Raw genomic sequence first — 17,500 nt, 5'->3', positions numbered from 1 at the left:
CCGGAGGTGACATGTGTGCAGCCTTCGCTTCGCTTGAGAGTGCATAAACGAGTACTGATTTCACTATGTCAGCAATGGCTAATGGAACGACACAAAACAAAAGTGAACAACATATTTGAGGTAGGGAAAGTTTATTGCGAGAGAAAGACGTTCAGTTTTTCAACTTAACTTAACTGTGAGCTTGGGGCACCTGTGGGCTAGCGTATTGACGCTACGTTTTAGTAAAGCCGCGGCTACACGAGCGATTTTTTGCTCTCGCCGGTGATGCGATTTTTTCAATTTTTCGCGTCGCCAGCGCGCGATGAAAATCGCAAGTGTAGCCACCCTTGAACTGGCGACGCGACAGGTGAAAAAATCGCAAGAAAAAGTCGCCAGAGTTGAAACTTTCGTGACAAATCGCAGAGATAGTTGCGCGTGAAGCCACCCTGCAACTTTTTCCCCGTGCTTGCGATCCATCACCGTGTCTCTTTTTGCTATCCTTGGGAACAAAGTGTCTACTAAGACATGAAATGGCGTCTTCGTCACACGCAATTATAGCTCGTGAAACGCCGCGGTATCCTCGACCTAAATTTCGCTTATAAGTTGATGATAAAATCCTCGTTCTTCTCTCCTTCGTTGATCGTTTCCTCTCGCTTCGTTTTCTTTTTGTCGTCAAAGGAAAGGATAAAAATAGCCGATAAAATAATGTCCTTGTCCAAAAAGCCGTCCACCACGTTTCGTGACTTGAGCCATGCGCGTGGCCTTCAATTTGTCATCAATTGTCACAAGTGTAGAAACTCTCTCCTCGGTTCAGAAGTCTTCGTTCTTTTTTTCTCGTTTATTTGCCACACAAAGTGTGAATGGAATTCTAAATCTTCAGATCTGGTAGATCTTGAGATCGGGAGATACGGTGTAAAATCTGGACACTCCCGGATTATCTGGGAGGGTTGACAGCCCTGCTGCCATTATGGCAATGGGAAGACCACGAAGAGGTGGTGTTTTGAACTCGGCGTGAAGGTGGCTGCAGATGAAGATTTCACTTCAGTGTTAAACCGCTTGAAGAAGAGATTTCGTATTAAGGAGAAATGTGCAATGCTTAACATCGTCAAGTTTAAAATTCAGCTGTCTTCAAAAGACTTCAGCCAAAATTACCGAAGTGGCCGAAAGGAAGAATTTTTCAAACTGACACGCAAGAGCAATGGGAGACTGCTTTACCACAGATTATGATTAGTCATAGAAGGGAGACGGTAGGTAACTTATGCTCTGTTTGTGCTATGCAACGTGTATAAGCGTAAATGAACATAGAGCCCTCAAGGAACTGTCTCCTCAGTTGTCCGATTGAAGATGACGGATGATTACTCAAGTCACTGCGTAAAATGAAGGTTCTTTTGGACGTGTTTTAACCCTGGGTTGAGTGCCAGATTTAACATAAAAAGCATTTTGACATTGGTTGTGGAAAACACGTTTTCTAAAATGAGAGCGGGTGGGAGGCACATGCCTTTACAACTTGATTTTGACTATAGATTTAGTAGATCTATCACCAGTTGCACCAGTTTTTATTACCCTCTCACGTTTGTCTCTGCAAACTACTCTGAGTGAAACCTTCACAAATTATGTCCTCCGAATACAAACAAGCTCACTGATCAACAAGTTCGTGAGAGGAGGAACTGGACCTCGCCCAGTAAATATAAATGCAGTGTACCCACCTCAAGTCCAGCCACTTGATTTGACCAAATATTAATTAGGAGACCATCCATTTCAACACTTGCCACAGAAGGAGGCTACAGAGCTTTTATACGAGTCAAACCAGATAGTCTGTGTTAAAGTTAACAAAGGTGACTCTGAGATATCCTTGGTACTAGCCTGTCTACAGCTGGAGACTGTCGAAGTTAACAGGAAAAAAGTGATGGCCAAGATCACTGGTGCAAGATCCTTTTAACCCGACACGGATTTTGGAAGATTCCGAGAAATTTGTAGAAGTGAAGCGCATCATTTGTATCTTGACACCCTACAAAGATCATCAATACGTTTTTGCAACTTAAGGAGGAAGGCCTCATTCTTCGATTCTTCAGGATGAAATTCAAGTCATACAAATGATGCACTCACTCTTACTGAAGCAGCGGAAGTTGCAAATGTTGAACCAGAGCAAACACGACAACTGTCAAGGTCATCAAGGAGGAAAAGAGGCGTTTTGCCGAGGAGTATCTGTACGATGACTAACGAGGTTAAACCTGTGAAAATAACTAACCATGAAAAAATGAAATATGAGAGAATTTGTGGGGAACAATGAGGAATATTTTTGGGGATGAAGGAACATGGAGCAGCATTTCTGGCAACAGGGGAACTCAGTAAGAGTGAATTTCGGGGAACACGTTAATTTAGTTTTTAGGAACAAGGGAATAACTGTAATTTTTTATAGGGAACAAGGGAACATGCACCCCCCGCCCCACCCACCCCTCCTGGGAGACCTTCATTGGCATCCGCGTCTCTCGCCAAAATTCCCTTGTCGGACCCAGGAACACGGTGGACGACCGCGTGCTCCCAATCATCCCGATTCTCTCAATTTTTTTTTTTACCACTGAAACCAGGCTTTAGGATGAAAGCAATAATCTTGAGTTCTTTCAAAATGGGAATTAATTGCAAGGATTTCTGCATATGAAATCATTCGTACTCTCAGAATATTATTGTTTGTAATGCGTTTTGTTTGCGCACTCCAAATTGGCTCATTAATACTCAAACAGTGGGCTGTGATTTGGACAAAATTAAGTACTTCAATATCGAAAGTACAAAAAAAAAAACGTGAAAATTTTTTTGGCAACCAACTACATGTAGGAAATATTCCGAATTCCAGTGCAGTTGAACGGGAATGAACAGCTTGTTTAACCTGCTTCATACGGGGCCTCCATAACTTTACGTATTTTACGATTTTACGCGCCACGGATTCAACGAAGATAAGCCACTCGTGATTTTATATCAGAAATTGAAGGTACCTCGACAGAAAAGCCGTTCTCAAAATCTATTCTAATCCACTTCATGATTTTTTGGATCTCAATTTGAGGATGTATCCCTCGCACACGTTATTTTCCGCAGCTGTGGTACTTGCTCGTTCATATAAACGTAAGATGGAATGTACTGGCAGAGAAGAGGCCAGCCACGACCTCTGTACATGCGTTTTCCATGAAAACTGATTCGTCGGCTTAATACATACTTCCGTGCAATTTCTTAGGGGGGAATGTCTTACTGGACAGGAAACAACCCGTCGATGCATTTTCTGTGAGCAGATGTTTGTGTTTCGATGTCATGTTAGAACTTAGTTAAGAGCTAGGATACAAGTCGAAACTCGTACAGCCGGTTTCACTTTGCTATGTTAATAAATAAATTGCCCGGGGCGTGGTACTCATTAAATTGTTTGAAGAAACCAGCTTTGTGTAACTAATCATGGCTCAGTACATCTTGCGAAGGAATTGAAGAACTTTCGAAGACCCGGAGAGCTAAGATGAAGAGGACATGTAAGAATAAACACATCAGAGTTGGCAGGTTGGCAGGTGTTCGCTAAAATGATCGAACAATATTTGGCATTTCATAATCCTGGCGCCACAGTTACGAAGAGGCTTCCATTTGAGAAAGACAGTTTGCCGCCAATCTCGATTAGCTTTTAAACACAAGCAAACAAAAAAGTGCATTGCCGCGACCTAGTTTTCGGACCTAATAAGGCGTATCTAACGTTCATATAAAAAAGCCCTTAAGACACACAATACCTTTCATGATAGTTTTTGAAATCCTTTTTGGGCGAGAATCGAAAGTCATCAAAACATTCAAGAAACTCGTTGTACATTAACACGTTTTCTCAAAAGCAGGTGGTTGCATATTTAAATCGCCTCTTTTGAGTTGATGATTAGGCCTCGATCCACTGACATTCTATGGGAACAAAAACCGGAACTTTCGTTTCACTTAAACTGTAAACCGTTATATTTCTTCAGCGCTGAACTTTCTTCGACTTACAACTTTACCAAATGTGTTTATCTCGGCCGAACGCTATAAACTTTTCATTTTGCTTATTGAAGAGTCTTTGAATTTTTCTGTGTCGCCACCTGCAGGAGCGGGTTTAAAATAAAGAAAATATTAGGGATCCCTCAAAGACTTCCGAATTGCTGAATTCGAAATGGAAGTGAAAATATCAATCGCAAAAACACAGCGATAGCCCTTGTTGCATTTTTTTTTCACACTGTAAGGCTTACAGTGTGAAAATTTGATTTTTTTGATTCCGATATACTACACTAATGCTTTCGAGTCACGTTTCTGATAGTCTTTACGAAAGTTTCGAAATTCGGTTTTAAAAAACCGAATCATAGTTAATATATTTGGATTCGCCCTCTGCCATTTTTTCCCGGTGCTTAAGTAGGAGTTAGTAACATAACTGCCCGGCAGTTAGGGTTTGCAAGGAAAGTCATTTATTGTTGCGACTCTTGTTAAAAGTAGCAGTATTTCATATAAACTATTTAAAAAGGCTGGCGGTCAATTTTTATTGAACAACACAGGTATTTTCATATTTCAAGATGGATGTCATAATTTCCATCAATGATTGAAGGAATTTTTTTTTTTTTTTTGTCCAAGAATGGAAACATCGTGAATCCCTTCTCTATGTTTTTTTCAGCTCCTGGTGTATTCTGAATACCAGCGATAGGGATTGTCTTTGCTCAAATAAACGGTGCCTCTTTGGTTTTAAGCACCGGATCACCCGATCGGTCTGAATTGGTTATTTTATATATCGATCCAAGGAGGGAGGTTCTTTTTCATTTATTCTGTCCAAGAATACAGAATGCGCCAACTGTTGAAAAGTGAATACCTTTTCTTTGTTTTTTACAGTAGTCGATGACATTGTATGTACATCGCTTCCTTTGCTAATGTGAAAGCCAAATCAACGTGCAGTTACATAACATTATCTTTGCGCAAACCTCATGACATGTCAGCTCTTGTACGTGAATAAATTGACTTTGAATTGACTATAAAGGACGGGAATTTTCTGTATGTAACGTGATCGGTTTTTCGAACACGTTCGAATCGGTGCTGTTTACTTTATAGTACAATGAATAATGATATATTTTATTGGGTTTTTAACTGAAAGTAATGTCAAAGAAATGGCAAAATGCTTTCAAACCACAAGATGAAATATATCTGCGATATCATCATTTTGAAAATTCCTCATTTTTCCGTCAGGAGCACTTGAAAAAGTTAAAAAATTAAGAGCCCCGTTTAACGAAACGAAAATTGTATAATTCCTCGTTTCAGGGCGGAAAGTCGTACAAAGGTTTAATGAAGCAGAAACCTATAAATCTATTTTAAAATGACACGCTGAAAGTTTGCAATCTTGATAGTCACCTACAGCTGAAAAATGGCCTTTTGTAAAAATTTTAGCAAAAATATGCATTGTCATTGTAAAGGCAGCAAGTTTCACTGGAAAAAGAGACGCTGTGGAGGCGTAGAAATGACGATTTCCGGGGTACGCGGTTGTAAATAAGACCTTGCAAATAAACTGCTTGTCGCATTATCTGGCAAGAATCATCACATAAAACGTGTTGCTCTTTGAATCGTTGGCATGTAAATCCCATGTGGTAGGTATTTAGCTGTCAAACCGCTTTTCAAATATTGAAGTGTCCTCCTGTTGTCCGCTTTTGTCAATATATGGTAACTCGAGCGCGTGGGATCGATAAACGCGCACTCAATATAGAGACTGGAAAATTGAGAAGTCTTCGTTATTGGAGAGGAATCCTAAACATTTCACGGGGAGACGAAAACATGGGCGATCGCAGACATTTTCAAATTCCAGACAGACAAACAAGACGACCAGACGTCACAATTTTAGTAGCACCATAAAACCTCCCAGAAAAGCTATCCCAACAAAACACCGGTCCCTGATAGCATTTCGCCTCCAACGGGGCTGACTGAATGACCTACATCTCATTTTTACACAATAACAAGGGTCGCAATGTCAGGTCTGAGCCCAAACAAAGAAAGTTGGTGTACACGTAAATCACATGATGTAGGTGACAAAGGTCGTTTATGAGCTTTTATGGACAGCAAAAAGGAAAAAGTTGATTTCCAAATATGAATATCTCGATGAACAACTTTTTACTAAAATATTGGAATTTATGTCAGTTTTTTTTCTCCCTGCTACAGATTTTCATTGAGATTTCAGACCCTTTTATTTTTGTTGATTAATACTAAAAGATACCGCGAAGGTGTTTGTACATCCTTCTTATGTGATCACCAACATGTTTTTTTCTATTGCAAAGGCCGACAGCATACTGTCATTCGAGAGAAAAGTATGTTTATTCTAGTTTTCCCAAAAGCAGAAAAGATGCAATGTTGACCTTAACAATTTTTGTACACGACAAATTCCGTTTGAGTTGGGTTGTCATTCAGGTGAACATTAATTTCACGACAACTGAACAAAGGTAAATAGGCAACAATCGCACGTAAACCGGAACCTACAACACTCACGCGAATGCATACGTGAAAACATGTTCGAACTCAACCCAACTGATCTGGACTCCATCCTAAAGGCTATTTTGCTTGAATAAAAATCTAGAGGAAGATGTCACCTCGATTTACTAGTATTTTCTCTTTTGGAGATAAATCGTGTCTTTGGCCTAAACATTGTCAACAATTGAAAATTCATCGTCTACAATGGCCTGTCAATCAAGGCGATTGACAAGAACGCGTGTAGGAAATAATTGCTATCAATATTTGAGTGATGTGATTGGACGAAATGTTTGCCATTACATGACCGTGCTGACTCAATCTGAACCATGTTCTGCGCATACGAGAGAGTTTGTTTGGTAGGGAAGGTTCATGGGTGTTTGGCGGACCGATTTCTCTTAACATTTTGAACTACTGATAATGAAATGAGGACTAAAGAAGGGGTCTGGAATGGAAAAAAGCTTAGTGCCATCGGCTTCCCCAAAACGAGGACCAAGTTCTGCCGATGCAAACCTAAGCATCGTTTTGAATCTAATGTGTCATACAACTTGCCATCGCCAGGGAGGCGAAACTGAGAAATTTGCAAAGAGGGCCATTGAATCCTTGGTGAAAAAACTCCGGAAGAAATCTGAAGAGCTGGACTCATTGATCACGGCTGTGACGAGCCAAGGATCGAAATCATCCAAATGTGTCACGATTCAGAGAACTTTAGATGGCAGACTTCAAGTCTGCGAGCGCAAGGGATTCCCACATGTGATTTACGCTCGGCTCTGGCGATGGCCAGATATTCAGAAAATGGAGATGAAACACTTGGACTTTTGCCGCTTTGGCTATGATCTTAAGTACGAAAGTGTTTGCGTCAATCCCTACCATTATGAAAGAATTGGCAGTCCATCCGGTAAGGCTATTTTTCGTTTTGTTGGAGGTTATAGCTCTTTGTGTCAACAGTTTAGGTGATGTTATGTTGTACACTGAAAGGGGAAATTGAACGGCTTTTTTGTGTACGTGCTCACACGAGCTACGTGATGACAAATTTTACACTAGTGTAATAATATGCCACAGTCCCTTCTCCTTGTGGTTTGTTTAATCCAGCTATTAAATCTGGACTAAAATTATCTATCAAAAACTTATTCCATTATCTGTAATTTGTTACGAGTTCGTGTTATAAACAAGAGTTTTTTCAAGCTTACTACAACGTCGTGATCGGGGGATAATATTATTATAATTCATTCAAAGCATTGTTTCCTATCGACATACGGTCTACTCGTTCAGAACTTTCGGGGTTATGTCATTTTTTGAAAAGCTTGCTGCAGGCAAAATGCGCGTGTGATTTTGTGCTTTTACTCAATTTGTTTTTCGTTCTAATTCTTGGTCCGTATATTCTCCCCTTTACAAATTCATTACTGCTGAACACAATGTTTAAGAACGAAATGCTAATTTTCACCTTGGGAGTTGGCGCGGTGGTGTTTTTCTGTAAGCTTCTTCTTTGTTTGGATAACGAGCCAGCGGCTATTTTGCATTTTTAATTTCGAGTTGAAAGTCGCTTCGTTTTTTGGCGCACTTCTTAGCGTGATTCATCGCAAACAACTCTTCAGACTGATATTCAGACGTGTTGAGCTTCAAATCACGTCAGATGACCGGCGATCATTTCGTGTGGGGCAAGAGAATTATTTTGTCTGGGTTTTGTTTAAGTATTATTGTTGGTTAGTGGTCATTGTCTGGCTGGAGCGTTTCTTGTCTGAAAACGTCTGAAACGTCGTCTGCTTCGATTCTAATTTATTTTAAGACGTCAATTTATTTTTGTCGCAGCGTTCAGCACGCGCGGCGGCCATTTTGAAGTGAATTTCGGGCTAAAACTCACTGCTGGAACAGTTTATATTGAGCAGATTAAAAGTAAACACAATGCTTCATTAGTATTCAAAAATCCATCATTTGAATATATTTTTATTTCAGTCTGCTTCGCTGTCTAGACGATAGCGTGAATAGTTGGCCCGCTACATGATCAGATGAGTAAAAGATTACGTTAACACGGTTTTTTCCACTGCAATCGCATGCTATCGTTGTTCTTCGTGAAGCAGGTTTCGTTCCGTGGAATGTCTTTGAAATTGTCAATGCCATTTCTGACATCGCTTATTGTCCTAATCAGATGTCAATTTTAGCAGCAGCGCATCGAGTCACGAATTCAATTTTTTTCATGTCTCAGACAAAACGAACATCCGACTTTTTGACAGAAATTGTATTTCGAACGGTGAAAACCGTCGAATATGTCACCTGTAGACGTTTTTCACAACCTTGCGCCATTAATATTTCTTATCCCTTTACAAACAAAACCACAAAAGCCACGTAGGTGCTGATTTAAATTTTGCTCGCTCTGGTCTTGTCACGTAATTTGAATTTCGCTTTGGGTCGTGCGGTTTGAAACGTTCACCGCTTCACCTTGTCGGATATTGTTTTCTTGCGCATTTGCAAAGGTTTTTTTTCACTTGTAGTCGGTCATTTCAGCCAAAAAAGATTTGGCGGTCTCTTTTGTTATTGTTGTTGGAATTTTTAAACCCCAGGGGACTGGTGCCACATACAACACCTGAAGTACAAGTTTTTAATTTATTGTTTTCTTGTTTTGAGGTTTTTCACTTTTACAATGTCTGACAATTTTGTGCCACTTTCATTAAAAAAAAAAAAAAAAAAACGCATTCCAAATCTTCTTTACAAAATTGAAGGTATTTTTTTAGACAAGAAAAATAGAGTTGATCATGCATAGCGTTGATCTTCTTTGGGCTTCTATTATATACAGGTTTACAAGTGAATGTTTAAATAAGTAGAATGTTTTCCTTTTGGGGTGACTTCTTTGTTGTTTTGAAATCTTAGGAACTAGCAAGAGTACTGATTTTCAAATATGCAAGAGATCTAAAAAAATGTGTTTAAATGTAGGATAATGTTTTGGCACAGCTATAATAACAACTGTTTCCAAACGTTTTGTTGATGCCAGCTAGGGTTATTTTACTTTTGGCCACACACATCCAATTTTGTCTATTCTTGATAGTTGGAGAACCTAGCATCCTTGATTTTTTGTTTTTAGAGTTTTACTATGAATGGATGTCACATGCAATAGATTTTTTTCTTGGCCTGACCTTTTATTTTCACGCCAACTTTTTTCATGTATCACATGAAATTGCAGCTGGGTTGTTGTGTTATATTACAGACAAGTCACAGAGAATGATTGTTGTTATTACTGCTTGGATGTGCAAAAAGTGACTTAAACGTTAAATAATTGCATTTTATGGCCTTTTCCTCCACTTTCTTGTTCAGACAATTCTTGTCACAAGATGTCTTCTATAGATAAAACTTTCATGTTGGGTGTTACTATGTTGATAAATTTTCACTGTCTCGTTTCATGTGAAAACAGACAACTCTTCAATGTGTTTTATTTCTAATAATGAGAATTATACTAGGGCCGTGAAGCGGCCTGAAGTTATAATTATTCAAATTATATGAACAGATGAAATGAGAAATATTTGAAGCACTAACTGGGAAATTCCTACCATTTGTTTTCTCATATATTTTGCACAGAGTCTGTGAAATATGATTATTTCACTCCTTGTCAAGTTTTGTCTAAGTTATGTACGTGTCGAATACTGCTACACAAGAAATGTGAAACGGTAAAACTTTAATGCAGAAATTATATGACATTATGGTTGGATCACAGGCAGCTGCAGTCAAATGGAGTTGTCTTTTAGGAATAGAAGGAAACTAAGAGATGATTATTTTTAGAACCCTTAAGCGGTTGTTTTGGCCAAACGTTTGCGTAAATCAGCATCTCTTTTTAGAGAAAGTAAATCCATTGTAATCTTGGTAGGGTCAGGTCATTAGTTTGAAGGGAAGAAGAAACACTTACGTTTCTGTCTTTTTATCTAACTGGCTTGCTGTTAAGTTCTATATAGCATTGCTTGAATTCACCTCCTTTAGCTTCAGCAGATAATCAGATTTATATTCTGAGTGTTAACAATTATTGTTTCAAGGAAACAAAAGCTTTCCTTTTTTTGTTTCAAAGATGGAAGCTGGGAGTGATTTCACATGAAGACGCTTATTTCTTGGAAGTGACTAGAAAAAATACAGGGCCACGTTCCTCAAAAGCCGATTAACGCTAATCTAAGATTAAAAATTAACCAAGCAGTTTATTTCTCTTCTCCCAAATGCTGTTCAACGCAGATTTTCGGCAGAACTTTACATGAGAAGACGTCAATCTTGAAAAGCAAAAATAAGCAAAAGAAACTTCCACCAAAAAGTTGAAAACGTGAAGCAAAAGTTTATGCTAATACTGGATTAAGTTAATCGGCTTTCAAACAACCAGGCCCAGGGCAATTAGTGTACTTAAGTTCAATTTTAGGCCACTTTAAAAAAAGGCTAAAAATTTCACACTGGCACTTTATGCGTGGCTACCCTGAGCCCTTCAAAGGATAGAATCATCAAATTTATTATCATATTTAGTATTGAGTGAACAATTAATGTCTGATCAGAAACCCATAAGGGTTGAAATGTGTAACGCGCGTTCACAGCTTCCGAATATTCAGTGTGAACTGATTGGTTGAATGTTTCAGTGCTAAGTACCATATTTGAAAACCCCTCGCTCTTGTTGTTCCAAGTATGGTACTTAGCAAATTGAATATTCAGAAGCTTGTTTCCCAGCACACAAGGGGCCGTTACACGTTTCAACCCTTAAGGGTTTCTGCTATGATTTCATTGATTGATATGGAAAATGGGCAATAAAAAAGAAACCATGTCAGGTTTTCCATAAACATAACACCCTTTTTAGAAAAAGATTCATGCATGGCCTTCACAGATAAGGAAAACTGTAAATGCCACAAATAGTGAAACATAAAATGACCACCCTCTTTTGAAGTTTGCGCTGCAGCGCTTCATAACAAGGCGGACCCATTGCAAATTGTAACATAATGATCGATTCCTGTACATGTATGCAAAGGCTCCCATTGAAAACTACAGTTCTTGGTCAGTGATCAATGACTGTGCCTCCCTTGAAAATAAGTAAGAAAGTTTTAATTGCTTCTAATTGTTAAAGATTTATTTAGTTTAATGTGCTTTACTCTGACTGAATATATCAGAAGCAACCTTTCTAGAGCTTTGATCCTGATACGTGTATATCTGGATTGCTACATATCAAAGGAAGAAACGTTTAAGGATTATGCCTGCCAGATTGATAAGATTTGCTGGATAGCAGTTACTGTAATTCTGCATTTTCTTTGTTTTTTGAATTTCCATACATCGATCTTTCAATGTCTTGGCAGTGGTCGAGCGATTTTTTCCTCTTTTTCCTTGTTTGTGTCATTAAAATTTATCAGGTATATGTAATTATTCTCTTAAGGGTGCCTCACTTATTTTGAGGACTTGTGGTTGACCACAGTTGATTCAGTTGGGGGTCTGCAGAGTTGTCTGTGACCATCTATTGTCTGTCAAGGCTTTTAAAGATATCAGCTTCTGATAAGACATTATGGTACAACAAGGATTCTTTTGCAATGTGTGTTCATGATTTTCAGTCATAATAATTTTATTATTTGTAACCTTACAACTTCATACAACTGTTCATATAAGGCTGTCTTATAAAAACCTCATGGGAAGTGATATTGCATTGATGTTCTTGAAATATTTAATTAACGCTATCAGTGCGTGACAGTAGTATTGTCTGTCTGTCTGTTTTCCCTTAAGAGGTAGCAACTTACTTTTTATACTATTGAATGTAATGCTGACAGAACAACTGCCATTATTTCTTAAGGTGTGATAGAAAATTATTGTTCAGACGCCCAACAATAGTTTGATTAAAACGATTTTGTACAAGCTGGATCTCTGCAAATACTAGAATTTCCTGTCTAGACATTGAATAATAAGCAGTTTAAAAAACCCACTCCAATCTGTCATTTATTTTGCTCATGAAATGTTAAGAATTTTCAGCAGGAAACATGATATCCTTCAGTTATGTCACCCGCTATTAATTGCGCTACTGACAATATCACTCATATCTATTGTTCGTAGTTGCTCAGCTGGATACCTGATATTTGACATTTTTCTGTCATGTTTGGGTTTGTTATGTCTGCTATGTTGATTTTTTTTACAACCTGCTGTATGTACATGTATGTAAATGTACATATTTTTAATGTAAATATAATATTGAGATGCAGTGGAAAGTGAACTGTCTTGGCCTCATTTATAGATAGACAAAATATTTTATTTTATTCAAGTTTTGTGCATAATGTTCACTTGACCGACTGTCCATTTGAATGTCACTGCCAAGGTCGAGCTGGGTGCATGTTTGTCTGAAGTCTTAAAACTACTGTCAGCTTAAAATCATGGTGTTCTAAATCCTTCGAGCATTGTGTTGTAATACGATCTAGTATCACCGCACTGCTGTTTGCGTAGGATAACTTCCTGTGAACAAACAGGCACCTTTAAACATTTCGTCTCACTGAATCAGAGGGTTCATCAACAAATGAACATTATGAGAACTTCTTCATTTACTTGCAACACATTCAAACTTGAAAACAAATGCATATTAAGGCTGGCTAGACGAAATCGCAAAAGATATGAAAAGTAGTACATGAGATGAGTTTAATTAAAGTAAAAACATTGTAACCATAATAAAATTATAGTATAATTTGGAGTACAAGGACAAACATACCTCTGTCTTCAATTCTGAGTTAACAACAATCAAATAATTCACAGTAAAAATCCAAAAAAGAGAGCAAGATGTGAATAATGTCAAAACACCTGATAGCACAAGGTTTGGTCATATTACAATTAACTGCGCATGAGCAATGAAATTAATGATGTAAACAAAGGTAACTTAAGGTCATACAATGCAATGTGGGTAATGCTTACCCAAATTCAATTCATTATGCCAACTGAGTTATCATTGAACTCCAATCAGCCAAATGTACCTGGATCAGGAAATTGAAGGGCAAAAAATCCCAAGATACAGCTGTATACATTTAGGCTATTTTATTCATTATCTTGAATGTGGATTTAGTTTCGCTTGTGTTGGAGTCAGCCAGCGTTTGACTGGTCTGTTTGACTGTACAGGAACTTCTGATTGTCCAATTAAGATCATGAGTCTTGCTCTATTGCCTGGGTTATCATGATCACTTGTCTTACCTGTTCAGATTAATGAATGTGAGGTCATCACCTCCTAATTGCAGATACTTAAGGGTAGACTTTGTGTGGATCAAAGTTTTATTGTTGGTAGATTGGTACATGTTTTATTACTAATTTAGTAAGAATAATATTGGAATAACAAAAAATGACAAATCCTACCCTTTCATGGAAAATGATCCACAATGATATGGTATGAAAGAGTGAATCTCAGGGCAATTTGTGGTGTTAATATAATATCACTGTCTCAAATTGCACAATGAAACCTGTGTTAGGTCTGTCATAAATGTCACGCTACAGTATATTCAAATTTAATCATTGTCTGTAGAAAAGAGATTTGAGATTTGTTGTTGTTTAACCTGTTGACTCCTGTGAGTGAGGTATAACAGATTTTACTACACGTAGATGTATGTCTAATGCCAGACAGGTTTACTTGTCAAATGGGGGCGGCCTATAGTGCGTTTGAGGATTGAATGGGTTAATAGTCAGGTGAACTTTTTTCACAGCAAAGTTGTAACATTTCCTAATCTCCCTTTACAGCTGCAACTCTTTCAGTCAAAGCTACATCATCGAACTGTGACAAATGTGCATTGTCTGTGTTGAAAGAGAGCCCTCCACATCCAACCTCAACGTATGAGCAGCCGAAATATCTAGAAGCAGGACCCAGCAATTCTTTGCCAGGACCTAGCAACATTCCTTGTTCAGCAGATCCCTGTCCTATCATAGTTAGGAATTTACTTTGGCATGCTGTTCTCAGACACCAGGGTGTGGATGCTGAGAGTTTTAGTCGTAGGGCTATTGAATCCTTGGTTAAAAAGCTCAAGAAAAAGTTTTACGAGCTGGACTCGTTAATTGTAGCTATCACATCAAAAGGACGGCAACCCTCGAAATGTGTTACAGTGCAAAGAACGATGGATGGCCGATTACAGGTTGGAGACAAGAAGGACTTTCCTCATGTCATATATGCTCGGCTTTGGAGATGGCCTGATGTACACAAAATGGAGATGAGACATAAAGAGTTTTGTCAGAATGGTTATGATACAAAACATGAAAAAGTCTGTGTAAATCCATACCACTATGAAAGAGTTCAACCTCCTGGTATGTTTTGCTAAATACATGTATCTCTAGAATACTTATTCTCTGACTTGGAACTGTTGCAAGATAAAGGTTATTGGCAGATGGAAGATGTCTTCTCCTTGTCAACATAGGAATTTGCCTATAGAAAGAATCATATGCATGCCACATATAGACAAATAATATTTATTATTAATTTTTAGATGTGGAAAGATCCTACAGTACTAAACCTTATTGTTAATCATTATGAGCAAAACATTAGTTTTCAAATTTGTATGTATCAGATGATTTTGCCAGTCACCCAGCAAATTTTAAATTTCAATTTTTTTTAAAGCATAGAGGTTACATATATCTGGTACATATTGAAAGGGTCAAATTTTCAGAGAAAAGGTCCAAAAACATCATGGAATCAACTGTGAATTTTTAGCAGTATTTTCTTGATGATCTATGAAGAATAAGAGAGTTATGCTAGCCAGTTAACGAGGCAAAAATTGAAAACAGATATTTCCTGATAGCAGAATTAAAGTTGTGCAGTTTCATTATTGCCATTTGAGAAAGTTGACAAGCAGGAGCACCTGCAGTAAATTGGTTTTATTTTGTAATGATTTTGTTATTGTTATTTTAGTCAGGTAATTTAAATTATGCTTTTGATTCATGACTCCTTATTCTTCAAAGGGCACATTTTATTATTTTGAATTTCATATTGGGTACTATTTCTTTTTGTGCTAGACTGGTTTCGAGCATCACTCTATGGGTCTCACTCTCACAAGTCACATGGAATGATATCAGGTTTGTTTTATTATAAGTAAATATTTGTATATTATTAGATGCATGCCGATTTTGAGGAGTGCTACAAATTATTGTTCCTTTAATCCATTCACCCCTAAACCAGCCTAAGCCGAACATACATGGTCTTAGTATTTTACTCGGTCTAATGCCAGACGATTTTACTCGTCAATGGGGAACCCCTAGGAGTCAATGGGTTAAATTAATCACTTACTGAAAAACTATGTTCCATTAACCTTCTTTTCAACTTTAGTTGAAAGTTGTTAAAGCAGGAAAAGTGAGTCACTCATTCACCTGCTAAATAATTATTTGCAGAAAGAAGACTTCCTCTGCTGACCCCTTGCCTTTTCTAGAACTATTAAGTACTGTAGCTTGTTTCTTCTTCAATCTTCTGTCCACTCCATTCCTCCCTTGTTCTCTGATAATTCTCCTTAGTATCTTCTCGACCATGGACAGTGCAACGTAAATACTGTTTGAGTCTTGAATTCCTTCAGATTACCTTTCTTTGCTAGTTTTATGATAAATCCTTTCTTCCAAGTCTCAGGGATGTTTGGAAGATATAAAAAACAGATTTAATTAGCATCGCAGTTATTGAAAATGCAAATGCCAGGCAGAATTCTGTTTCTTTCATGTCTAAAATCAGAGAGGTTTGTTTGATTAAGGCTCGTCTCTTGCCTGTTTATCCACAGATAATTAGCAACTTCTCTATCAAATTATATAAAAGCAGTAACCTAGCTGTTATTTGCTGTTTCATGTAACCGAGATGCTATTTAAATCTTTCTATCATTAGTTCATACACACTTTAAAGGCCCATGTAAATGGCCCTTGCACATCTAGGAGCTAGTATACGCATGGGCGGAGCAAAGCGACCTAATGGCACATCTACATTGTGCTGAGGGTTATCAAGGATTAGCGCAACACTAAAGCCTTTGCAAATGAGTGGCCTGAAATATGTGTAGATTGTAGCCTCAGCAGCGAGTGACCACCCAAGGTGTCAAGTCTATAGTGATGTGCGGGATTGCGGAACATTTCTTCAGTTTTTAAAGGAACGAGGCACGATACAATGTGCTCTTTTGTTTTTTTAACAAGGTTCAAATGAGATGCAAGATGGTTTTACCTAGTGGCCACTCTTACCTAGACCACTCTTACTCTTACTAAGACCACTCTTACTTAGTGGTCTAGGTAGTGAGCTACCTGAGGGTGTTAAAGTAAAGTAAAGTAAAGTAAAGTAACCATACTTAACGTCGATAACTCGTAACAGTAATTCAACTGACAAACCTGAGGTCGACCGTGCGCTCATTTTACTCCCCCCTCTCCATCAGTGCTTCTTTTTACAGGTACATATATTTAAAGCTACCTATAGCTACATGGAAAGGAAAGAAGTCGAAACAAGTATGCGATATCTGGGAATCAAACTCAGGACCTCTTGCACCAAGGCCAAGCACTAACTGACTGTGCCATCCTTGCTCCTTGTTCTTGAGAGGTTCTACATGACTTGTAACAGTAGTGATTCTGACTTTGCAAAACTGGTTATAATTAGGGCTGCAGGTTGCTGAGGGATGATAGGTTGCTTCAGTGTTACTTTTTGACTTGAATGTGTAAATTATGTTCTTCCACACTATTAGTGACCTAATTTGTCCTCTTCATTGATCATTTAACAGAAGCTGACATCAGCCACAAGCTTGGTGGGGTAAGTAAATTATGGATTTTAAAAGCTTCTTAGTCATCCCCGCTTCTTCAGGAAATGTAGCTCAGGTAGACTTCCAGTCTGGGAATATAATATAATTCATGTGTCCCAGTGTGTTATAGTTGCATTTTTTGCAACATAACGCAAAGGCATCATGGGAATCAACCACTCATATGAGCAATGGAATCCCACTTCCAAAAAAAGAAATGTGATGCGGTTGTTTAAGTGGAAGAAAAAACAAAAGCTGAACTCTGTCAATATTTGCACCATTGTTCAGATGCCCTTTGCCAATGGTATTGCTTATAAACCAACAAGTAAAATGGGAAGCTTGGAAAATGA

The 17,500-nt window shown here is 38.1% G+C and overlaps 1 protein-coding gene across 1 annotated transcript in view; it reads left to right on the top strand.

Moving 5' to 3' along the window:
* The first annotated feature begins 6,792 nt into the window (after window positions 1–6,792).
* The window catches only part of LOC138039753 (uncharacterized), a 31,590-nt gene continuing 20,882 nt past the window's right edge, over window positions 6,793–17,500 (top strand). Inside the window, exons 1-4 of the mRNA XM_068885626.1 lie at window positions 6,793–7,357; window positions 14,155–14,712; window positions 15,418–15,477; window positions 17,136–17,164. Coding sequence (XP_068741727.1) covers window positions 6,910–7,357; window positions 14,155–14,712; window positions 15,418–15,477; window positions 17,136–17,164 — 1,095 coding nt within the window. The 5' untranslated portion in view covers window positions 6,793–6,909. The remainder of the gene's footprint in view (window positions 7,358–14,154; window positions 14,713–15,417; window positions 15,478–17,135; window positions 17,165–17,500) is intronic.

Source organism: Montipora capricornis, chromosome 1 (genome assembly GCF_036669925.1).
Source record: "Montipora capricornis isolate CH-2021 chromosome 1, ASM3666992v2, whole genome shotgun sequence".
In the NCBI taxonomy this organism is placed as follows: Eukaryota; Metazoa; Cnidaria; class Anthozoa; order Scleractinia; family Acroporidae; genus Montipora; species Montipora capricornis.
Note: the sequence above shows the minus strand (reverse complement) of the source record. Positions and strands in the feature narration are given on the sequence as shown.